Raw genomic sequence first — 19,734 nt, forward strand, 5'->3', positions numbered from 1 at the left:
TTCGGGACCCTTTTACCCCCAATATTGGCCTCCATGTTTAATATTCCTTTGGTTACGTAAGATGTCCGTCTTTAGGTCACGAATTTACATAAGTATACGTAGTCTAGCCATAAATTCAGTCCCAACTTTTTCATCATTTTAAACTTAATAATGTACCTAAAGCTCTCGTGCGAATGAGGCCTAATTGAGAGTGAGAGGATTTTAGGACCTGGATATTTGGTACGACATGCTTAAATGTAAAACCTGGTTAATTGGCAAAAATTGCCGATTCTGCATCTCCAAAACTAAATACAACAGATGATACTACAATATAAGCTAACCCATCACATTTTCATGATTACTTTTAACCGTCAATGGCGACCGCGATCATTCGCTATCTCCCACTCATCTCGATTGCGACTCGCAACGGGTGCTATTTATATGGCAACTAAAGATATGCCCTTTATTTTCCTAATATAGAAACTCACGATTTCGACCTCTGAACGACAAACTTACTTCAACAGTCACCCGTGGCGCTCGCTCGCTTGTTTAAACTAAATTTCCAAAGTAAAATGTTAGTTTAAAATTTTGCCGCTGGCAAAATTAAATTTGTAGCGGCATGCTGCGCCAACCCACTAATGTAGTTATTCAACTAGGTTCATGTAGAGCTGAATTCATAAATATGTGTACAATTTTGAGCTCTATTCCGTAGTTGAAATGGTTAGAAACGTATCATATATTTGTGAACGGAGACACGGCAGTTTTATCTTTAGAGGATGTTAAAGTTAATTTAGTTAGGTCTTGAGTAAGAGGGCACCCACAGTTGTTTCAAAAAGGTGTAAGTATTTTTTATTACTTGCAGTGACATTTTGAGTGCATTGTGTTTAAGATTTATGTCTGTATGTCCTCAGTTGCTCACTCTGGCTTGTCTTACTAATCCTCAGTACGTACACAGTTAGAAAAAGTTTCGTGGTAAACAGTGGGTTACACACGATGATTTTTAATCGGTGATCAGCCGGCCTAGCCAAGGTTACAATCGCTATCGCTTCGACAACGAAAAGCATCATGTCTCTCTATCACTCTTCCATATTAGTGTGACAGTGACAGTTGCGTTTCGATCGCTACGGATCGTAAGCGATTGGCATCTTGGCTACGCGGTCAGGAACCAATTTTTCTAATTCAGTCGTCGATGGCGATCACATTTAACTATTATGAAACCTAACGCGAAATCGCGAAAAAGCAAATAACTCTCTCCTAGAAATTATCAACATGGGACCAGCCCAAATGTATAAAACAGGCATCAGAAAAGTAAAGGCCACTTGTACCATTCACTAACCCGGGCGGTAACCGGTTAAACCTGGAGTTACCATGGTTACCAGTACAATTTGACACTGGGTTACCGGTTAATCCCGGGTTAGTGGGATGGTGCAAGTGGCGCTAAGTGAAATACATGGCACTGTACAGTCGCCATCAGATATATCGGAGCGGCCAAGGTGTTCACAAATATCTGAACACGCCTCTATCGTCAAGTAGCGTTAGAGTACGTGTTCAGATATTTTTGAGCACCTTGGCCGCTCCGATATGTCTGATGGCGATTGTACATTTTCATGGTAACTTTATTGTCACGTCATCTTGACAACATAGTTATCGCAAAATGTATGAGGCCCAGCGTCGCCTACTCTTCCCCTGTCAGATTTGCAGCTACAATATTTGAGGAGTAATTTTCCAAAAGGGGTTATTTTTGTATAGTGTGCATAGAGAAATAAGCCCTTTTGAAAAGGCTATATAATTTGGCGTTACTTTACGCGTCGTATTATTTCTTTCTTTAAGTCTCAGTCTCAGGACAAAATTGATCAAAAACAATAATAACAATTGGACCTTGCTCCGCTGCTGACGGCACCTAGGTTAGGTTTTTTATAATGACTGTGTTTATATGTATTTTGTATTGTTTTTGTACGTGTTTACACTTACATTTTACTTTTACAAGCATATTGTAAAAAGCGTAACCTAAGAAGGAAAACGAATAAAGTTGACCATAACAAATTAGCTTTAACAGCTGTAAAAATATGTAGCTTAAAAAGCGTAGGCGTCCATAGGTGACCTCTTACCAACAAACGATCCATATGGTTGTTTGCCACCGATGTGGCATAAAAAAACTAACTCTTAGGTACTATATTAACATGAAAAAAATAATATCGAAAATTTAACTTATCTGAACAAATATGTGCGCATGACTGGCTTTTAATATTCATTCAGTACATATTTATCTCATTTAGTATTCGTTTTATCCAACATCGATCCTTTTTATTAAATAACAGTCTTTTCCACGAAGTTTTACTTTAAAATGTACATTTGATTTTGTGTAAAATGTGTCTGCGGTCTGTTCGGAGAATTTACAGTGCTCCGTGTCTGATATTTCAGTTAACGTTCGACTACAAATAATAGGTACATTTTCACATTGATAAAAATAAATGATTTTTCACCACACCAGCTCGGAAAGGCTTACTTTGCACTTCAAAAACTAATAGCAAAGTTGCATTTTATTCACATGTGAGGCAAAGTAATCAAATGCAAATTTTGAGCTGTTTTCTTATGTTTGCTGGTAGAATTGACTTTTAAATGACGATATAAATATTTAATAACATTCATTTGGATTTGATTTGGTTGGATTTTATTTGATATTTTACATTTAATATTTGCTTCGGTTTGGTGTGGTGAAACATTTTGTGTTTCACTCGGGGGCAAATTTTGTTTAATGCTCGTGCTAATATTGATACCCGAGCAAGAGAAAGATTCCAAAATTGAACCACGAGCGTAGCGAGTGGTTCGAAAAATGGAATCTTGAGCGATGCGAGGGTTTCAAAGCACGAGGGGAACAACTTTGCCCCCTTGTAAAACAAATAACTATTCTTATCTTACTTCAAAATAGTGTCCTCCTAAGTCCTGAGTTCCTTTAAAAAGGACAATGGAATAAAAGAAGGTTCTAAATTCAAAACTGTAAAAATTACCTTTAAAATTATATTTAATGTTACGTAATCGTTTTTTCCCGCCGCGCGCGTTTCTTGAAAATGATGCGCGGAGGGCTGTGTTCAGCGTCGGATAAAAAGTATAAATAATGGAGATACAGTTCTACAAGTATGGAATGTTTGATTTGAAATATTCTCCTGTTTTATAATATTAATTTTAGTTTCTTAAATATTAACACTTTTTGAGATATTGGGGAAATAAAAAATAACTACTTTTTCCTCCCTTTTTTTCTTTAAGTATAACTTTTGATATTTTTTGTGTGCTAATACGCGCGTCGAATACATTTTTCTAGACATCATGACGAATCTAATGAGGTATCACACGTATTTTTAGGAGTAGTATCTTTATTTTTCACCGTGTTCAGGATCTCGAACAGCAGTAGTAGAGTAAAGACAAACCTGATCGATTTATACAATAAATGAAAATTAGTCATCTAGCCTATTCTTGAAAGTAATCGGGAATGTTGGACCACTGATTATTTTCTATAGATTATGCATGTGTATTATATAATTTTTTTATAGAATTTAATGTAACCATAACCATGCCCTCTCCTTTTACTTATTTAGATTTTATTTTGCTTCAATTTTATATTGAATCAATACGCATTTCGCTCGTACATTAATTAGTGGTATGGTACTTACTAGCAATATCAAAAGTTTAAATAATTGCAACACCTGAATATCGCTCGAGTAATATATTCCTGAGAAATTCATTATACTTTTACGTAATATAGGTATTACAAAACATATTTTGTAGCGAAAACCTAATGCTCTTCTTATTAAAACGGACGACGTTTCCTCAGAAAACCTATATAAAATAAAAGATATCTAGAGGATTACTTTTACTTAATGAGAGTTCACTGGGTAGCTTATATCGGAGGACAATTTACTACTAAATGTTGTCTTCTTTTGTGCTTTTATCATTTTATCACAACTTTTGTGGAAAACCCGAGAAAATGGTCAACATGTAGAAGATACGGACATGGAAAGTGCGAGTTAGACTCGCGCACGAAGGGTTCCGTACCATTACGCAAAAAACGCCAAAAAAATTACGTTTGTTGTGTGGGAGCCCCACTTAACTATTTCTTTTATTCTGTTTTTAGTACTTATTCGTTTTTATAGCGGCAACAGAAATACATATTTGACCGACCGGTCTGGCCTAGTGGGTAGTGACCCTGCCTGCGAAGCCGATGGTCCTGGGTTCGAATCCCAGTAAGGGCATTTATTTGTATGATGATACAGATATATGTTCCTGAGTCATGGGTGTTTTCTATGTATTTAAGTATTTGTATATTATATATATCGTTGTCTGAGTACCCACAACACAAGCCTTCTTGAGCTTACTGTGGGACTTAGTCAATCTGTGTAAGAATGTCCCATAATATTTATTTATTTATATTTATTATTTACATCATCTGTGAAAATTTCAACTGAAAAACAACTCTTTTGTCCGAAGTTCGCAACACAATTATTATTTCTGTATTAGGTATATAGAAGATTTTGCGAAGTACCGACCCGGCAACCCGTCCTATGTACTTCGAAAACTTGCTTCAAAATTTGTCTAAACCCGGTTTCACAGACCGAAAATACGGTTAACTCAATAATATTGGTACAGTTGCCAGATATATCGGAGCGGCCGAAGTACTCAAAAATATCTAGACACGCACTTTAACGCCTTGACAATAGAGGCGTGTTCGGATATTTGTGAGCACCTCGGCCGCTCCGATACCTATATCTCATGGCGACTGTACACGAGTTGAATTGAAAACGATTAGGTACCTATTTTTTTTATATGTCAGCATATTCCTTTTCGGTAGGGCAATAAGAGTGAAATTTTTTTACTGTCTTCTCAAGCGAAATAAAATTAAACAGGTTTTTCAACGGGGGTGGGCAGATCAGGGGGCCTAGTCAAGATGACAATAGTTGATAGAAAACACTAATCGAAACTTAAACAATGATTTCCTTACATTATTAAAGTCACGTAACTTTTCGTAGTATCTGTCGTCCGAAAACATTTTTAGTGTTCCGTACAATACTTTGTTCACGAAACACTTACATGGTATCACTTCGGTCTTGCAAATCAGTTAAATGCGTTTTTGTCAGAGACCGTTTAACGTAGATACTTACTAAAAATTTGGAACAGTTATAGCAATTACCACCACTATTATTGTAAATAAGTCAAAACCGCTTATTTCTTATTTTAGGGGAAAATTTAGGGGGTTGAAAAGGGTGAGCAGATATTTTTCTGTTCGTTTCGAGTTTATCGATGTAATATTGTCAGAGGGTAAAGTGGGGCTAATTAGTACATCAGTTTACATTGCTCTCTTGCCATTAACGTTGAAAAGTTTAAAACGGAAATCCCGTAGGAGTACCCTACGCTATCGCATGCATTATCGATGATACAATTACAAGGAAAAGTTTACACTATCTGGGTCAGTATGACCCAGTAACTTCTCTATTTATCAGTTACTGGAGCGATCGAACATTCACCCGGCGGTACTTGCTCGTGTTTACAGAAATATATAAAATAAATACTGTTAGCAACATTAAAATTTAATTTACCTATTCCTTTGCCATATTGCACTCTTAAACGGATTATTATATAGGTACATAGATAATTTTTTGCTGTGGGCTACCGTTTACGAGTTACCTATTTACGAAAAACTAAAAAAATAAACGATTGTAGAACAAATTACAAGTAACTTTCCCACATTAATAATATTTTGTATTGAGATCACTCTGACCCACGCTTAATATTATTTTTTATCTCCCATGTAACAACAGTTTTGTATAATAAACTATATATTTTCTTAAACGTAATAAGTGTAGCTTTACAACTATATTTTTTGTTTTCAGATTCCTACTACACTTTTAAAAGTCTTCTGTCTCGGTCGCTTGTCTCTGTCGCGGCGCGAACCTCCACCTTATGGCTCCTCTTCACGTTGGGTCAACGCCAACGCCAACGAGGGACGCATTTATGCGTTAGAGGGAGCAAGTGATATTGCTATCTCATTCTACCGCATGGCTGCGTCCCTCGTTGGCGTTGGCGTTGGCCCAACGTGAAGAGGAGCCTTTAAAGCCTGTACCGCCGCTGTACTATACATATACATATTGACAAGGCGTTAGTGCTTGCTTCTCCGGCCTCCTAGCCTTGAGTGTAGTGACAGGAGGTCATGGGTTCGAATCCTGGTAAGGGCATTTATTTGTGTGTTCATTACAAATATTTGTTCCCGAGTTATGGATGTTTCTTATGTATATAAGTATTTATACATGTGTGTATATTATATATATCGTTGTCTGAGTACCCACAACACAAGCCTTCTTGAGCTTACTGTGGGACTTAGTCAATCTGTGTAAGAATGTCCCATAATATTTATTTATTTATTTATTTATATTTATTATTTACATCATCTGTGAAAATTTCAACTGAAAAACAACTCTTTTGTCCGAAGTTCGCAACACAATTATTATTTCTGTATTAGGTATATAGAAGATTTTGCGAAGTACCGACCCGGCAACCCGTCCTATGTACTTCGAAAACTTGCTTCAAAATTTGTCTAAACCCGGTTTCACAGACCGAAAATACGGTTAACTCAATGATATTGGTACAGTTGCCAGATATATCGGAGCGGCCGAAGTACTCAAAAATATCTAGACACGCACTTTAACGCCTTGACAATAGAGGCGTGTTCGGATATTTGTGAGCACCTCGGCCGCTCCGATACCTATATCTCATGGCGACTGTACACGAGTTGAATTGAAAACGATTAGGTACCTATTTTTTTTATATGTCAGCATATTCCTTTTCGGTAGGGCAATAAGAGTGAAATTTTTTTACTGTCTTCTCAAGCGAAATAAAATTAAACAGGTTTTTCAACGGGGGTGGGCAGATCAGGGGGCCTAGTCAAGATGACAATAGTTGATAGAAAACACTAATCGAAACTTAAACAATGATTTCCTTACATTATTAAAGTCACGTAACTTTTCGTAGTATCTGTCGTCCGAAAACATTTTTAGTGTTCCGTACAATACTTTGTTCACGAAACACTTACATGGTATCACTTCGGTCTTGCAAATCAGTTAAATGCGTTTTTGTCAGAGACCGTTTAACGTAGATACTTACTAAAAATTTGGAACAGTTATAGCAATTACCACCACTATTATTGTAAATAAGTCAAAACCGCTTATTTCTTATTTTAGGGGAAAATTTAGGGGGTTGAAAAGGGTGAGCAGATATTTTTCTGTTCGTTTCGAGTTTATCGATGTAATATTGTCAGAGGGTAAAGTGGGGCTAATTAGTACATCAGTTTACATTGCTCTCTTGCCATTAACGTTGAAAAGTTTAAAACGGAAATCCCGTAGGAGTACCCTACGCTATCGCATGCATTATCGATGATACAATTACAAGGAAAAGTTTACACTATCTGGGTCAGTATGACCCAGTAACTTCTCTATTTATCAGTTACTGGAGCGATCGAACATTCACCCGGCGGTACTTGCTCGTGTTTACAGAAATATATAAAATAAATACTGTTAGCAACATTAAAATTTAATTTACCTATTCCTTTGCCATATTGCACTCTTAAACGGATTATTATATAGGTACATAGATAATTTTTTGCTGTGGGCTACCGTTTACGAGTTACCTATTTACGAAAAACTAAAAAAATAAACGATTGTAGAACAAATTACAAGTAACTTTCCCACATTAATAATATTTTGTATTGAGATCACTCTGACCCACGCTTAATATTATTTTTTATCTCCCATGTAACAACAGTTTTGTATAATAAACTATATATTTTCTTAAACGTAATAAGTGTAGCTTTACAACTATATTTTTTGTTTTCAGATTCCTACTACACTTTTAAAAGTCTTCTGTCTCGGTCGCTTGTCTCTGTCGCGGCGCGAACCTCCACCTTATGGCTCCTCTTCACGTTGGGTCAACGCCAACGCCAACGAGGGACGCATTTATGCGTTAGAGGGAGCAAGTGATATTGCTATCTCATTCTACCGCATGGCTGCGTCCCTCGTTGGCGTTGGCGTTGGCCCAACGTGAAGAGGAGCCTTTAAAGCCTGTACCGCCGCTGTACTATACATATACATATTGACAAGGCGTTAGTGCTTGCTTCTCCGGCCTCCTAGCCTTGAGTGTAGTGACAGGAGGTCATGGGTTCGAATCCTGGTAAGGGCATTTATTTGTGTGTTCATTACAAATATTTGTTCCCGAGTTATGGATGTTTCTTATGTATATAAGTATTTATACATGTGTGTATATTATATATATCGTCGTCTAGTACCCACAACACAAGCCTTATTGAGCTTACTGTGGGACTAGGTCGATCTGTGTAAGATTGTCCTATAATATTTACTTATTTATTTATTTATTATAAGCTATAAGTACTAATGTATACAATAACAATAACAGTTTGAGCTGCGAGCAACATGTTTTTTAATTATCCACTAAAAGTCAAATAAATTCGTTGAAATATGGCTCTTAGTACAAAATTAGGGGTCATCCATTAATTACGTCACACCAATTTCTAGGTTTTTTGACCCCTCCCCCCCCCCCCTTGTCACACTTGGTCACATTTGGTAAACCCCTCCCCCCCTAGTGTGACGTCACATTTTTTCTACGAAATCGCCAAATCGAATTAAGTAAGTACCTAAGTATTATTAATATTTTACCAAAATATTTTTGACGATATAAATATTAGTAATTTTATAACCCAAAACTGCTTACGCTACGTCTTACGTAGGCGAACAACGCGCGAACGCGGCGCGGCGCGGCGCGGCGAAATGAATCCTTTGATGCCCATAGAAGTGTCCTACGTAACGCTACGTCTTACGTAGGCGAACAACGCGCGAACGCGGCGCGGCGCGGCGCGGCGAAATCAATCCTTTGATGCCCATAGAAGTGTCCTACGTAAGCGATCTCGTTGCGAACGCGGTGCGGCGCGATTTGCACGCGAATGTCAGGCGGCGCGGCGCGGCGGCGGCCGCTTTCGCCGCGCCGCGCCGCGCCGCGTTCGCGCGTTGTTCGCCTACGTAAGACGTAGCGTTAGGAAAGAAAATTAAACGATTAAAAACTATTTTCGTTTTAAAAACTTGTTATTTAAATGTACAGCGAACTAAATAATATAAATAAATTTTCGGTTACTGATGAAGTTAAAGTGACGTCACAAAGTTTGTGTCTCCCCCCTCCCCCATGTCACAATATGTCACATTTTCTTGACCCCTCCCTCCCCCTAAACGTGTGACGTAATTAATGGATGACCCCTTACCATAGAAACCTGATTACACCAGACCCCGCCACGTTGCAAATTTAATATCAAGAATGCAATTTTGCCTTTTATTGTGAGTAATAATAGAGAGTAATTTTGCCTGGATGGCTAATTTCAGGCGCAACAGAAAGGACTGGCTGTTCTTTGTGGATTGCACGAAAATTAAACTAGTCTCGTGTCTTGTTGTTACAGTACGGTTACCATCAGTTTGTCACTGACATAAACGCCGTCGAGAACGTAATTTACTTTCTATACATCTCGCTCGCACTCGCATATTAGTGCAAACGGGATGTATAGACAGTAAATTACGTTCTCGACGGCGTTTATGTCAGTGACTAACTGATGGTAACCGTACTGATAGCTTACCAGAGGGAGCATAGGTATGGGGAGACCGAGGTGAGTTGTGACAGAGGAGAGTTGAGACATCGTCGATTTTTTGGAATCTATTAACTAGAAACTAGGTCGCAACAGTGTGCGTTTGTTAGCTCGTAACTTGAACTAACAAACGCGCGCTATTGCGACCTAGTTTCTAGTTAATAGATTCCAAAAAAATTGACGATGTCACAACTCACCTCGGTCTCCCTAACGCTACGTCTTACGTAGGCGAACAACGCGCGAACGCGGCGCGGCGCGGCGCGGCGAAAGCGGCCGCCGCCGCGCCGCGCCGCCTGACATTCGCGTGCAAATCGCGCCGCACCGCGTTCGCAACGAGATCGCTTACGTAGGACACTTCTATGGGCATCAAAGGATTGATTTCGCCGCGCCGCGCCGCGCCGCGTTCGCGCGTTGTTCGCCTACGTAAGACGTAGCGTAACTAATAAATGACTATACTCGCTCTTAACGAGATTATTATACATTGATATATATTATATCCAAAGGGCCTTACGGGCACTTAGAATGGTGATAGTTTAGCGTTGTCACTCACTAATTCGAGCCAATCGTGCAGTCTAAAGGCTCCTCTTCACGTTGGGCCAACGCCAACGCCAACGAGGGACGCAGCCATGCGGTAGAATGAGATAGCAATATCACTTGCTCCCTCTAACGCATAAGTGCGTCCCTTGGAGTGGCCGGCGTTGGCCCATCGTGTAGAGGAGCCATAACGCACTCAATCAAAGTTGCAATCAGTGTTAGACTGCACGATTGGTTCGAATTCGTGAGTGACACCGTTGAACTAGCACCATTCTTAGTGCCCGTAAGGCTCATCTTTAGATATTTCAAAGGAATACACCCCCTTAAGGTATAAATTATCGTGAAAAAATATGTTTTGCCGTGTATTTATTACTTGTTACATTTAGGCTAGGTATAAATCGTGATTTCCCGAATCCTGTTCCGAAATAACCCCAATGCACCTTTTTGCAACTTTTACTCACGCATTCACACCCGTATTCTGCAACGGCTAATCTCACGCATCTATTTCACCAATATCTTTCTTCACTTAACAGATATACTGAAGAATCAACCTTAACGCTAGAGAATAAGGTCTAACTTACAATGCAAATGTAGAACAGATAGGATATTTAGAAACTTATCCCGCATTTTACCTTAGCTAATCCAGCTTAACGACTTTACTAATTGTTTACTCCTTTAAATAATAACCTTAACATATAGGCATAAGGTTCAAATTACAATGAAAAGATACAAACAGATACGACATGCGGACAGTTACTTGTGTCACAATATGGCGGTTTCATCAGTGTAGCTTCATCGGAGGCCCTTTCAGTGCTTTTCCGCACACTGACGGCTTTTCACTATTTAGTCTGTTTCGCAATAACAGAATGGTTGTCACTTGGGATTCGAACGCAGGATTTTCTAGTTTTTACTTTTTAAACCGTATTTAAGATAAGATAAAAATACGGCGGAGAGACTAGTGGAAAACGGCTTCTCAATACAAACGTGGGTCTCATTTTCCTCTCTAGTTCGTTTTTTTTTAGCATTAGAAATAAGGTAAACAATCTTGATGTGTCTTTTAATTGAAAAACACATTTTAAAAATAAGTTACGGCAAATATGTAACAATTATGAATCTAATACGATCATTTATATTCTTATGCTTTCATAAGTAATAGTTACTGATTTTAAAAAAGAATTTTACAATTAAAAGTCATGTCAAGATCGCTTACCTTCTTGCAAGTTCTTTCTAATGCTAAAAAAACGAACTATAGTTACAATTTTACACGGTGCGTTTTAGACACGTATTAGTACTAGAAATGGCGGCGTTCGAAAACCCATTGTCGATTAAACAGGCATCAGTTTGGCATTGACATAAACGCTATCGTGAACGTAATTTACTTTCTATGCATCTCGCTCGTACTGACATATTAGTGCGAAAGAGATATATGTATAGAAAGTAAATTACGTTCACGATAGCGTTTATGTCGCAATGCCAAACTGATGGTAGCCGTGCAGAGACGCATTAAACAAAGTTAATTACTCAAATTGTTTCCAATATGGAATCTGGTTTCATTGGAATATACAGTAAAGGCTAATTATACAGTATGTGTCTGATCATGGGGCTTTAATTCCAGGGCTTGATTTTACTCGCTAAACTGAGCTACTTTTACTATGGGACCAACCCTAAAATCGGGGAATTTTTTTTGGCTTATCCATAGAAACCGTCGACATCTGATCAGACAAAATGTATGAAAACGAAAAAATTTTTTCGGTATTTCGGGGTTGGTGTCATAATAAAAGTAGCTCAGTTTAGCGAGTAGAATCGAGCCCTGGATTTAAAGCCCGATGGTCAGTAACATCCTGTATAAATATTTAAGGCGACGTCAGCTCAGAAATACTACGCATTCAAAATGGAAAATTGTATTTTGCGCAACAGGTACATTTTTCCATATCCTAAGATTTTTTTAAATTATAATTGCCCCCAGTATTAACATATTTGTGACGTTCCACGAGAAAAGGTACTTGAAGCTAGAGCAATGATTTTTTCAACACAGATTAATATTGTCAATATCTGTGTCGGACCGTTTAGCTTTTTTTGATATTTTTGTTTTTTAAGACGCTCTACCCTTCAAAAATGGCCAAAATGGCCTTTATTGACTATGCCGCAATGAGAGGCGTAGTATTCAAAACTGATATCAATTAGCCAAAAAAGCCCGACACAGATAATTTCATAATCATTTAGATTTCCAAATTTGGTTACGATTGGTTAAGTTAAGTGGAGGAGGAAACAGTCGAGTACGAAACCTCGATTTTTGAGATTTTTACGCAGGATTTTTCGCCTTGTCCTTATCGCACTAGTTTTAGCCGCTTCCGTTAGCGAGACGGGTATATTTACCTAAAATATTTAAATCTCAGCTCCTGTTTCGGCTTAACAAATATTACGAGGTATTAAAGTTTCGAATACCTATAATTTAAATTACCGATTCGATGCGATGTAAAATGTCATTATGCAAATGACTTTCAATGAATGGTAATGAGTATGAGCTTTAGTTCATTTATATTTTACCTACCTTTATATAGGTAGCTAAGTAATTGATTTAGGCTAATTTAATTTAAGATAAAATATCCACCCACCACCTAGGCAGGGCCTACCGCGGACCACATTCGACGTGTTGCCTCCCTGTCACACTTGCGTACGAATTCACAAGTGCCAGAGAAAGGCAACACGCCGAACGTGGTTTGGGATAGGCCCTTTGGTGGAGGTAATTTGCCGCGTCACCTGGAGAATCTGGGGTTCTTTCGGCAACCTATTCCCAATTGACATAGGGGGTCATCCATTAATAACATCACACGTTTAGGGTGAGGGAGGGGGTCAAGAAAATGTGACATATTGTGACATGGGGGAGGGGGGAGACACAAACTTTGTGACGTCACTTTAACTTCATCAGTAACCGAAAATTTATTTAAATTATTTTATTCGCTGTACATTTAAAGAACAAGTTTTTAAAACGATAATCGTTTTTATTCGTTTATTTTTCGTTCCTAAGCAGTTTTGGGTTATAAAATTACTAATAATTATATCGTCAAAAATATTTAAATAAAATATTAATAATACTTAGATACTTATTTAATTCGATTTGGCGATTTCGTAGAAAAAATGTGACGTCACACTAGGGGGGAGGGGTTTGCCAAATGTGACGCAGTGTGACAAGGAGGGGTCAAAAAACCTAGAAATTCGTGTGACGTAATTAATGGATGACCCCTAGGCACTAGTTTTTACAAAAGCGATTTGTACTCACCTCTCTGAATCCATGTTGATCTTAAAGGGAATCCAGGGCTTCTGAGCTTGATCTTCTGCAACAAAAATAATAATAAGTGTATACAAAATATTATCTTCGGTTAACGCGATATTCATAAAATAATTTATACATAATCAACGCCATCTATGTCAGCGGCATATTCAGTTCCGAGTAATGGCTATTTCCGTCTATACACTGGCTTAAGGAGCCATTTGAGGGTAAATTTTGTTTACTTTTATTTAAATACATATACACGGTGCAACATGAGTAACTAAACCGAATAATTAACATGAGTAACAGCGTATTCCTGATCATCTTTAGAGACAAAAATGTCTTATAAACTTTTTTTTAAATTCGCCTAGTTTCAGAGATATTATTAATTTAAAAAAAAAACAAGTTTTTATTGTTACATAGTGTAAAAGGCCTTTTTGATGGTGATGTTGCTGCTATGGGACGTAGTCTAAATATCTTTATTGACAGATGTCAAAAAGTGACAAGTAACACTTTGCAAAAGGTAGGTTCTACGAAAAAAAAATGTAAAAATCAATTTTAAGTGATAAGTTAGCAATAATATTTATTTTTGATGTACAAATACATTAAAAAAATTGAAAAATCAAAACCAAACAAAAATTTTTTTTGGCGAAATTGACCTAAACTCATACATATTTCACTTCTTGGTGCGTTGGTGCGAAATGCGTGGTTAAAATTATTCGGTTTCCTCATGTTACACCGTGTAGATACTAGGAGTCTCGACAACAAAGTTAATCAACCCGTCACATTAACTGATAAAGTTGATCAGTTCCCGTCCCGGTTGCAGTGCGGGGAACTGTCACACTTCTCATGCATAAAAAATGCTTTGTGCATTGTGTCTGTATCGATCGCGTGTTACTGATTCGGTTCACACGTAACCTATCACGTAGATTATTGCTCTGTTATTGTATATGTATATTTCTGGGTAACATATATGCATCATATCACTGGCAGAAGTATCTAGATTTAGAAAGTAAAATGTCAGAACATCATGGCTCCTCTACTCCACTCCGAGGGACGCATTTATGCGTTAGAGGGAGCAAGTGATATTGCTATCTCATTCTACCGCATAAATGCGTCCCTGGGAGTGGCCGGCGTTGGCCCATCGTGTAGAGGAGCCATCACACACACGAGTGTGATGGCTCCTCCCACCCTCCTGTCCACGAGGACAGGAATAATGTCTCCTGTCGGGCTAACATGAGTTCCGCTCTCGCGCGCGACTCCTTACATCTAGCGCTACTTCAAGTCAGTTACCTACAGTTAGAGAAATTGAAATAAATACATTAATGTCTCACGCGAGAACACGCCTTTATTGTCCGGGCGTGTTCAGGTATTATGAACACCTTGGCCGCTCCGATATACCTGATGACGACTGTACAAACTGTACATACCTACCTATACGTTTAATTTAACTTGCGGGTCTAAACGCTTAAGAAAACCTCCCTTTGTATTTATTAAATCAGCCATAGCTCCGTCAAAGAAGTACATGAAAATGAACTTAAAGTTTACTTAACAAGTTTAAATGTTGGTCCGAACCCTGAACTTTGTTTAAATAATTTAAATCCAAAAGACCCTAATAACTTTACAATAATGTGTATACCGGGTGTGGCCTGTAACGGGAGCTAATAATTAAAACATAGGCTTACTCCTCAAACGGTAACACTTTTGTTCAACAACTTTTAAAAATTATAAATTATTTAGACTCCCTATTTTTCATACAAAATAAATATTATCTTCAATGGACGCCATCGCGACGCCAGATCATTGTGATTGACGTTGCTTATTGTCACGCTTTAAACATAACAAAATTCGCAATCCATTGCGTCTTAGAATAAACTTTAAAGTGTATTAAAAATCAAACCAAAAGGTTTTTTTAAAAGTCGCTGAACAAATGTTGGTCAGTATGAGGAGTACAGCCTACAGTAAAATTTTTTGCTCATATTACGATTACAGGCCACCCCCGGTATAATAATTTTCCTTCATAAACGACGAAGGGATCCAGGAAGATATTATGTATTACTGGATGGATAGGTAATTAATTATACTAACCCCCTTACCTTATTCATAAAGCTTTACCGGGTCCGGTTAAATTATGTTTTATTCCTTTCTTAGACATACACAAGTAAACATGTCAGATAAAGACAAACGATTATTAGCTATTTGAGGCTTGTAGCGTGTTTATGAATAAGGGGGTTAGAGAGGAGGGAGGGGGGGTAAGCACTAGAAAAAGTGCACTTTTGCTCCTGTCAAACCAGGGTTCGGTTATTATAATTTACCATATGTGACGCCCCACGGGTAAAGTTACTTTATGGCGGTTGGCGCTTACGCTATTAATAACGCCGCTCCACTAATATTGCGGTGCAATGCGACGTAAGCGCCAGCTGCCATAAGGTACCTTTTTTCGTAGAACGTCACATATACATTATAGGCCAATGAAATTAGATGAAATAAGCGTTTTGAGGAATTAAATCTCAGCAAGCTGGAAATTGTTTTAATACCTCTAATTGGTCTTAAATGCTTGTAATCCGAGTCAGCGCAATCCCAGGAGGGTGGGCTCGGCTTGCTCGGAATTAATTCTTAGAAAATATCTAATTTGATTGCGTAGCTGTACTATTAGCATAGAGAAAAAAATACATAGAGTGCTCACTTCATACATCAATTTTAGTACCTACCAAAACTACTATTATTTTCGTAGTCGACATCTCTCTAGCATCGAGTAGTTGACAACAGGTGTTGCGACGACCGAAAAGTCTAAATGTTCAACAATTTTCAGCTAATGTTACACCCGGTTTAACCGGGACTCTATTTTCAATTCCTTCTGTTTCTAATATTAGTTGTAAATTGCTGTTCAATACAATTTTGACACTTGAGACATCTAGTATCAAGTAATAGCGGTACTATTAATTCCACTAGCTGTCAGCTACGAAAATACATAATAGCGGATTTGGTACTAAAAAATGATGTATGGACTGAGCACTATGCGTACTATATGTATTTCTCTCTATAGGCAGTGCAAGTTGTATTGCAGTGGTCCAGTGGATCCTAGTAAAGTGAAGCGTGGGTTGCCATCTGCTTTTGGGACCACGTGGGCGCAGGGTTACTACAATCATAACCAGTGTTGGTAGAAACTCGAGTCTTTTGAGTCTACATTTTAAGAATAAAACTTTTTTACAAGAGTGAGTTTTAAAACTTCCGAATTAATAAATACTTAAGTCAAAAATTTTGTAGGTTATTTAGGAAACGTCCTTATTGCAGGAGAACCATAAGGACCCCAGTGTGATAGAAAGCCGCATATAAATACGAATTCTAACTAGGTACAGTCGCCATCAGAAGTATCGGAGCGGACGAGGTGCTCAAAAATATCTGAACATGCACTTTAACACCTTGTCAATAGAGGCGTGTTCAGATATTTGTGAGCGCCCTAGCCGTTCCGATATATCTGATGGCGACTGTACCTGGCTAAATTTACAAGGCACACAACTTTAATGACTTTTTTAACTGTTTTTCTTCTTAATTATAAGCATAATGCCGAATAGTTACCTAGTACCTACAATCACTATTGTATAACGATAATCAATAGATCATTATAAATCGATAACCCTGTATAGATTAAAAATAGTACAATAACCACCCACAACTAGAAATGCAATCGCATCCTACATTAACGTTTATCTATTGTTTTATAACAATCGCTCTTTAAGCCGTAAGGCCACGTCTTGCCATCAGCTTGTGATGTAATAAACTACCGACCCGCCCCGGCTTCGCACGTGTTACACAAAAACATTAACAAATTATACACCTAAACATTCCTCAAGAATCTCTCTATTAATAGGTGAAAACTGCATGAAAATCCGTTCAGTGGTTTTCCAGTTTATAGCGAACATACATAGATACACACATACACACAAAGGGACAGACGCGGCGGGGGACTTTGTTTTATAAGGTGTAGTGATGAAAACCACTTATTTGAGGACTAGCATCTGCTCAGGACTTCGCCTGCGTGAAATGATGATGATTGATTTTATTAAACCTATCTAACTCTACTCCATACCAAATTTCTTCAAAATCGGTCTAAATTATAATACATATTAGAATATTAGAAGCAAACGTCGGACTATAGGGGGCAGTTTCAGGGCAAGGTATTAAGGTTTACAAAAAAATCTTAACTTACGAGTATTATAATGTACCTAGTATATGTAACATAGTTAATTAAATTAGTTACCCGTTATCATTTATTCATCTTTAATGTGTAAATACTCACTTCTCACAGCTGCAATTGTCAGAGTGACGGATAAAGCCAAACGAACTTTTTCGCCATTTTGACTTATGTGTAGTCCAAGTACGTTTATAAATAACGCAGTTAGTTGCTATGATATTTTGAATTTCCCATTATAAATACTAGGTACCAAATACTAAGTACAAATACTCGAAAGTGAATTGATTGATTTGCGAACCTTACCTATCATTCTGACGTGCCACGTAAATGCCCGCTGGAGTCCGACGTATGATTAGAAGGGATTTAAGGCCAAGAGTTGACAGTTTGTGGACTAATAAATAATAAATATAATACGGTTCGAGGAACGGGCCCCAAGCGAAAGTACTAATATAATAATAACGGTACGGATTCTCAATTCACTACGTACTCAATCATCCTTTGTATTACCAATCCATAGTTTGTCCGTAAGGCTCATTTGTACCATTCCGCTAACCCGGAGTTAACCGGTTAAACCGTTAACCTAATACGAAATTGTACTGGTAATCATGGTAACTCCAGGTTTAACCGGTTAACTCGGGTTAGAGGATTGGTGCAAGTGGGCCTAAATGACATAGGTATTATGTTTGACGAATACGACCCATTGTGAACTGTAATTTTAGTACGTGGCATTTATTCTTTCGAGTGGAGGTTCCTTAGGGGTCATCCATTTATTACATCACACGTTTAGGGGGAGGGAGGGGTCTAGAAAATGTGACATATTGTGACATGGGGGAGGGGTGAGACACAAACTTTGTGACGTCACTTTAACTTCATCAGTAACCGAAAATTTATTTAAATTATTTTATTCGCTGTACATTTAAATAATGAGTTTTTAAAACGATAATCGTTTTTATTCGTTTAATTTTCTTTCCTAAGCAGTTTTGGGTTGTAAAATTACTAATATTTATCGCGTCAAAAATATTTTGATAAAATATTAATAATACTTAGGTACTTACTTAATTCGATTTGGCGATTTCGTAGAAAAAATGTGACGTCACACTAGGGGGGTAGGGGTTTGCCAAATGTGACCAAGTGTGACAAGGAGGGGGGGAGGGGTCAAAAAACCTAGAAATTCATGTGACGTAATTAATGGATGACCCCTTAGGGTGGTATTCCATCTATCCAACATCATGGTCCAATATCATCGCGTCTCACTTTCTCTCGTAAGCAAAATGTGAGACAAAATACACATTGGTTAAATATACTGGACAGGTGGAATACCACCATTAGATATACCTTGAAACAAGGTTAAAGCAGATAGCGATTCCGCTCTCCGCTCCGCTGATAGAGGAGCGTGTCTCATCGGTCACGGATCTTTAAAGATGTCATTTTTATCATTAGTTATTTTTAGGGTTCCGTACCCAAAGGGTAAAACGGGACCCTATTACTAAGACTTCGCTGTCCGTCCGTCCGTCCGTCCGTCTGTCACCAAGCTGTATCTCACGAACCGTGATAGCTAGACAGTTGAAATTTTCACAGATGATGTATTTCTGTTGCCACTATAACAACAAATACTAAAAACAGAATAAAATAAAGATTTAAATGGGGCTCCCATACAACAAACGTGATTTTTGACCGAAGTTAAGCAACGTCGGGCGGGGTCAGTACTTGGATGGGTGAGCATTTTTTTTTTTGCTTTTTTTTGTTTTTTTTTTGCATTATGGTACGGAAACCTTCGTGCGCGAGTCCGACTCGCACTTGCCCGGTTTTTATTTTACGACGCCAGCGCATGTAGGTAGTTCAAATTGAGTCTATAAATGAGTCTTAAAGCTCTTAAACAGAGTCTTTAAAAGACTCAATTTCGAGTTTTGAAATCATATCATTATAGAGGTACAATAATAAAAAGAGATACAATACTCGTATAATTTATCTCTAAGTTAGTAAAGTTATTGTTTTTTTCCTAATTTTCTTATTACACTCGTATTGCACGCAAGTCACACTACTGTATGATATTAAACTATATAAAGTAGA

At 37.9% G+C, this 19,734-nt stretch overlaps 1 protein-coding gene across 1 annotated transcript in view; it reads right to left on the reverse strand.

Moving 5' to 3' along the window:
- The window catches only part of LOC134678407 (uncharacterized), a 176,069-nt gene that overhangs the window by 34,046 nt on the left and 122,289 nt on the right, over positions 1 to 19,734 (reverse strand). Inside the window, exon 2 of the mRNA XM_063536978.1 lies at positions 13,479 to 13,533. Coding sequence (XP_063393048.1) covers positions 13,479 to 13,492 — 14 coding nt within the window. The 5' untranslated portion in view covers positions 13,493 to 13,533. The remainder of the gene's footprint in view (positions 1 to 13,478; positions 13,534 to 19,734) is intronic.

The sequence above is a fragment of the Cydia fagiglandana genome, chromosome Z, assembly GCF_963556715.1.
Source record: "Cydia fagiglandana chromosome Z, ilCydFagi1.1, whole genome shotgun sequence".
In the NCBI taxonomy this organism is placed as follows: Eukaryota; Metazoa; Arthropoda; class Insecta; order Lepidoptera; family Tortricidae; genus Cydia; species Cydia fagiglandana.